The 5998-nt window shown below is 43.7% G+C and overlaps 1 protein-coding gene and 1 long non-coding RNA gene across 2 annotated transcripts in view; one reads left to right on the forward strand and one right to left on the reverse strand.

The window, feature by feature from the left end:
- JPT1 (Jupiter microtubule associated homolog 1) overlaps positions 1-5998 on the forward strand; it is a 19147-nt gene that overhangs the window by 7733 nt on the left and 5416 nt on the right. The window contains exons 2-4 of the mRNA XM_081804536.1: positions 732-874; positions 1232-1329; positions 2376-2394. Coding sequence (XP_081660662.1) covers positions 732-874; positions 1232-1329; positions 2376-2394 — 260 coding nt within the window. The remainder of the gene's footprint in view (positions 1-731; positions 875-1231; positions 1330-2375; positions 2395-5998) is intronic.
- LOC102731316 (uncharacterized) overlaps positions 1-5998 on the reverse strand; it is a 19932-nt gene that overhangs the window by 6417 nt on the left and 7517 nt on the right. The gene's annotated exons all lie outside the window — the stretch shown is intronic.

Raw genomic sequence — 5998 nt, forward strand, 5'->3', positions numbered from 1 at the left:
CCCCCCCGGCCACCACCAGTTTGTTCTCTGTGTTTGTGAGTCTATTTCTGGGTTTTTTGTTTGTTCATTTGGTTTGTTTTTTGGGTTCCATGTAGAAGTGAAATCATGTAGTATTTGTTTCTGACTTATTTCATTTGGCTTCATACTCTCTAATCCATGTTGTCTCAAATGGCAAGGTTTCATTCTTGTTTATGGCTGAGTAATATCCCATTGTATCTATACACCACATCTTCTTTATCTGTTCCTTTATCAGTGGACACTTGGGCTGCTTCCATATCTTGCCTGTTGTAAATAATGCTGCAGTAAACTTAGGGGTGCATATATCTTTCCAAATTAGTGTTTTTGTTTTCTTCGGGTAGATGTCCAGAGTGGAATTACTGGGTCATATGATATTTCTATTATTAATTTTTTCAGGACCCTCCATACCGTTTTCCACAGTGGCTGCACCAATTTACATTCCCACCAACAATGTACAAGGGTTCCTTTCTCCACATCCTTGTCAACACTTGTTTCTTGTCTCTCTGCTACTAGCCATTCTGACTGGTGTGATCCAGTGCTGAATTTATACCACGGTGAATCAATTCCTTTTTCCCATTAGCAGCTCTCACTTGTGGGGGGTGGGGTAGGAGGAATGAATGGGTGAGGGAAATGAAATGAAAGTTATTTGAAAACATTTATGCCTAGAAATGTTTTGGTATGATCTGAAATGGATGTTTTGCCATTATGCCAAGGGTTTTGCGGCCTCCAGGCGGTGGATCCAATTTTTCATTAGGCTTTGATGAACCAGCAGAACAGCCTGTGAGGAGGAACAAAATGGCATCTAGCATCTTTGGGACACCTGAGGAAAATCCTCCTTCATGGGCCAAGTCGGCAGGTACTGCTTATATCTGTGATCACTGGTAAAAGGTCCAGACCCAGCATGAATAACTAAAGTTGGTTTTGTGTGATGAGCAAAATCCAGCTCAACCTTAATGAGATCAACAACAGTTAAAGCTTGTCAGTGGAGGAAAGACTGGGACCAAGAAGTGGGAACTCCTGAGTCTTGAGGGGTCAGAATAAGGACTGAGGTCAAATTGGGTTATTTGGTAGAATTTTTAAGCTCTCAGTTAACCCTCCTAACCCTGTTTGCTCATTTTGTAATATGAGACTAACATGAACATCACTCACGAAAGAAGTGTTTTTGCTTTAGTTCTTTCTGTCATGTTCCTCACGAAAGTATGTTTTAATTCAGGTGCCAAGTCTAGTGGTGGCAGAGAGGATTCTGAGTCATCTGGACCCCAGAGAAGGAACTCTTCTGAAGCAAATGCTGGAGACTTCTTAGATCTGAAGGTCAGTGTGACAACATGGGGGGAAAAAGGGCTTTGAGGTTAATACAGTTTAGAAATTCACTTCTCTCCTATTGTATGAAGAGCTTCAGTTCCACCACTGGAGTCTTACATAGAGATAATTAGGAAAGGGACTGAGGCCATATTGGGAATGGAAGATCAATAAAGAATAAAGTCAGAAAAGTGAGGTGACATATCTAGGTTTGTTCAGATGTCTCTTCTACCAGTAGGATTAGTCTCTCTCCTTCACTGTTGATTTTGGGAACTTCTGGATCACACTTATTTCCTGTGTAACTCATATGTAGTAGCATTTGTGAGTTCAGACTGTTTTCATTGTTGGCAAACATTGCCCAGTTGTTTTGAGCCAAACTCCAGGAGACTGCAGCCTAGGCGTTACCCTCAGGTGTCTGCAGAGGAGCATGGTCCCAATGCCCCCAGGGATGTGTCTAGAAGCCTCTGAGCAGGGACCTCAGAGCACACAGAGGCATCAGCCGTGCAAATGTGGAGAGACCTGTGTGGGGCTTTGGAATTTATAGAGGCCCTTCAGCAACTGGATAAGGAGAGGGAGAATGGAAGGATAAATTTACCAGTTTCCCATTCTGATAAAAGATCCTCTGAAATGCTCATTGAATTAGGCCACTGGCGGAAATGTTCAAGTTTTTTTGGTGTGTTGGATATTGCTGGCACTGGGGCAACTTGTCCTGCAGCATTTTTGTTCAGCCTTGTCCCAAAGTAAGTAAAGGTCGTAATGTAATTGCATTGCGTCCTGACCCTGGACTTGACTGCATCAAAATGAAATTTCACATTTGGTTTCAAATAGATAGTAGCCCGTCAGAACTGTGACTGCTTTATTTGTTTGTTATAAAATTAAAATCTGGCGTAAGTTTTGAGGGGCACCTGGCTGGCTCAGTCTGAGGAGCATGTGACTCTTGATCTCAGGGTTGTGAGTTTGAGCCCCATGTTGGGTGTAGAGATTACTAAAAAAAAAATTAACTTTAAAAAAAGAAAAATAAAAACTGAAGTAAATTTTAAATTTCTTTTCTTTTCTAGGGAGAAGGCGACATTCATGGTGAGTCCTTCTGAAGCCCAGATTTCTGGTTCTGTAAATGGTTTTAGCATAGATTGGAATTTTTATTGAAATCATGTCTTGGGGAAAAAGGGGAGTGAAACCTGGCTTTGCCCCAAGTTCCGGCACACACTGAGTTGGGAGGAAAGAAAAATGAAACTGGGAAGTTAGCAAACATGGCCACATTTGTTTTTTTTTTTTTACATGGCCACATTTGTATCTGCCACAGTGAGAGCAACGTCAGAAATGCACCAGAAAGGAAAAACGGAGAGTCTTTCACAAATATGTGTACAGTAGTCAGGCTGGTGTCTGTTATTCTTAATGAGAGCTTTTTAGTAATAAGTTGCTGGCATTTCAAGCTTGGCCCACAGCATTTAATTTACCAAGTTTGTTTGATTTTATGCTGAGGTGCTTATTCAGCAAGACATCGGTCGGTACCTCTGTGATCTTGTAGATGATGATTTAGGGGGCAGATGTAAATTCTCAGCATCCATGTTGCCAATTAGATATGGAAATGAGCTATAATCATTTATTTAATGATATTCAATCTTTGAAGTATTTATTGGAACTTCCTTAACAAGTGCCAGAGAATTACTTCTGCATGTAATGAAAGGCTTGTGCATGTCAGGCAGTAGGAATCAGGTGAAAGTTGACTCGGTGAAATGCAGCTGTCGGAATGCCGTCTGGTTCAGAAGGAAGAGGCTGCTTCCTCAGGGCCTCTTGCTACTATTACATTTTGTGAGGCAGTCGTCCTGTGAAATAAAAGAACCAGATTCCTCTTCTGCCCTCTCAGACGGTGTTTGTTTTCTTATTTATTTATTTATTTATTTTTAAAAGATTCTCTATTTATTTATTTGAGAGAGAGAATGAGAGACAGAGAGCACGAGAGGGAAGCGGGTCAGAGGGAGAAGCAGACCCCCTGCCGAGCAGGGAGCCCGATGTGGGACTCGATCCCGGGACTCCAGGATCATGACCTGAGCCGAAGGCAGTCGCTCAACCAACTGAGCCACCCAGGCGCCCCCTTGTTTTCTTTTTTAAAGATTTTTTTTTGAGAGAGAGTGAGCAAGAGAGCACGAGCAGGAGGAGGGGCAGAGGGAGAGGGAGAAGCAGACACCCTGCCGAGCAGGGAGCCTGACCCGGGGCTCCATCCCAGGACCCTGAGATCATGACCTGAGCCGAAGGAAGAGGCTTCACCGACTGAGCCACCCAGGCGCCCCTCAGACAGTGTTTCTTGATGGGCATGGTGGGAGGAGAATCTCCTGAACCTTTGTGAGCATTACCTGGGTTCCTCCTCGGTGCCTAAGTCACTGTCTCACTGGACTGAAGATGAATTCGTTATTGTTCGTGTCCAGTGTGTTCCATTTGCAAAGACTCTTCTGGAGGTAAAGAAATCTTTGGGGCTTTTCATATTCTGAAATACTTCCACATCAGACCTTACTTTTAGCAAGAATCAGCTAATCCTTAGTCACTACTTTGGGACAGTGGATATAGTTAGAAGTCTGGGGAGCCTGGAGAAATATGTGAGAGCCCCTGATGAAGCTAGGAAAAAATGTGTCATTATTCCTGCTAATAATTCTCCCCCAGTTCAGTTTGTTACAAATTCTTCAGGTGAACAGCACCCTGGGTTGAATAGTATGACAAACCTTTACTTCTAGTTCATTTGTCATGAAGTGAGAAGGGGCATAAGAATTCAAGATCTATCTGTGGCCTAGAGGTCAACCCCAGTCCTGTTGCCAAGTTTACTTCGAAGTCAAGCTACTCAGTTTATTTTTTATTTTTCTTCTTTCTACTCAGTTTAAGTAAGACAGATTTTGTTTGGATATAAGGAAAATTGCCTTCCTCTCTTGGGGAATGAAATATAGGAATGGCTAAAGGGAGCACGTGGGAAATCTGTAGCGGAGGGAGAAGGTCCACGGGATTTAGGTCGAAGTCTTTCCTGCCTTCAGGCAAGTTGGACAGTCTGCTGCACTTCTTGATGTTCTAATTCTTTCATCCTTAAAATAAACCACTATATCATTTGTTCTGATGTAAGTGTCTGTTCAGTGATCTCACTGATGTGCCGAGGAAGAAAGACAAGTCAGGAGTATGTAAGACAGGTATTATAGTAGAAGTGTTTATTTATTATTATTATTTATTTTTATTTTTTTTAAAGATTTTATTTATTTATTTATTTGACAGAGAGAGACACAGCGAGAGAGGGAACACAAGCAGGGGGAGTGGGAGAGGGAGAAGCAGGCCCCCCGCAGAGCAGGGAGCCCGACGCGGGGCTCGATCCCAGGACCCTGAGATCATGACCCGAGCCGAAGGCAGACGCTCAACGACTGAGCCACCCAGGCGCCCCCTATTTTTTATTTTTTTAATTTTTTTTTAAAGATTTTATTTTTTTGAGAGAGAGAGCATGAGAACAGTGTGAGGGGCAGAGGGAGAAGCAGACTCCCTGCTGAGCAGGGAGCCTGATGTGGGACTCGATCCCAGGACCCTGGGATCATGACCTGAGCTGAAGGCAGTCGCTTAACCGACTGAGCCACACAGGCGCCCTATTATTACTATTTTTTTAAAAGATTTTATTTATTTATTTGAGAGAGAGAGAGCATGGGAAGGAGAGCCAGAAGGAGAAGCAGACTCCCTGCTCAGCAGGGAGCACGATGTGGGGCTCGATCCCAGAACCCTGGGATCATGACCTGAGCCAAAGGCAGACGCTTAACCGACAGAGCCACCCAGGCGCCCCAGTGTTTGTGTTTAAAGTCCCATTTTTCAGTTATTAGATTCAACAGACAAAAGCTTTCTCTGTCAGGTCCTGTGTAAGTTTCTAAAGCCTTACTCTCAGTTCCTGTACTTGCCTCATTATAGACTAAAGGGATGGAGTAACAGACTAGCTTCCATTCTTTCTGGCTGGAGTATTTCTGACTAGACAAAGGAGCATTTAAATTAAGGCCTGCTCTTGTTTATTCTCCATATGTGCCTTTTTTTTTTTTCTTTTTTGGCATGTTATCTAGTCGTGAAAGACAAAACTGTTCCCTTTTTTTTTTTTAAGATTTTATTTATTTGACAGAGAGATGGAGAACACAAGTAGGCAGAACAGCAGGGGCAGAGGGAGAGGGAGAAGCAGGCTCTCTGCCGAGCAGGGAGCCAGACGGGGCTCTATCCCAGGACCCTGGGATTATGACCCAAGCCGAAGGCAGCCGCTCAACCAACTGAGCCATCCAGGTGCCCCCAAAACTGTTCCCTTAATAATGAAAGGCAAATATAAGATTGGCGGGTGTGAGCTTGATTTATCTAAAAATCATTTTATGGAGGGGCGCCTGGCTGGCTCAGTCAGTAGAGCATGCGACTCCTGATTTCGAGGTCATGAGTTTGAGCTCCACGTTGGGCATGGAACCTACTTAAAGTTAAAAAAAAAAATGATAGGGGCGCCTGGGTGGCTCAGTCATTAAGCGTCTGCCTTTGGCTCAGGTCATGATCCCAGGGTCCTGGGATCGAGTCCCGCATCGGGCTCCTCGCTCCGCGGGAAGCCTGCTTCTCCCTCTCCCACTCCCCCTGCTTGTGTTCCCTCTCTTGCTGTCTCTCTCTGTCAGATAAATAAATAAAAATCTTTTTTTTTTTTTTT

This window comes from Leptonychotes weddellii, chromosome 15 (genome assembly GCF_054177405.1).
Source record: "Leptonychotes weddellii isolate Sample4059 chromosome 15, ASM5417740v2, whole genome shotgun sequence".
In the NCBI taxonomy this organism is placed as follows: domain Eukaryota; kingdom Metazoa; phylum Chordata; class Mammalia; order Carnivora; family Phocidae; genus Leptonychotes; species Leptonychotes weddellii.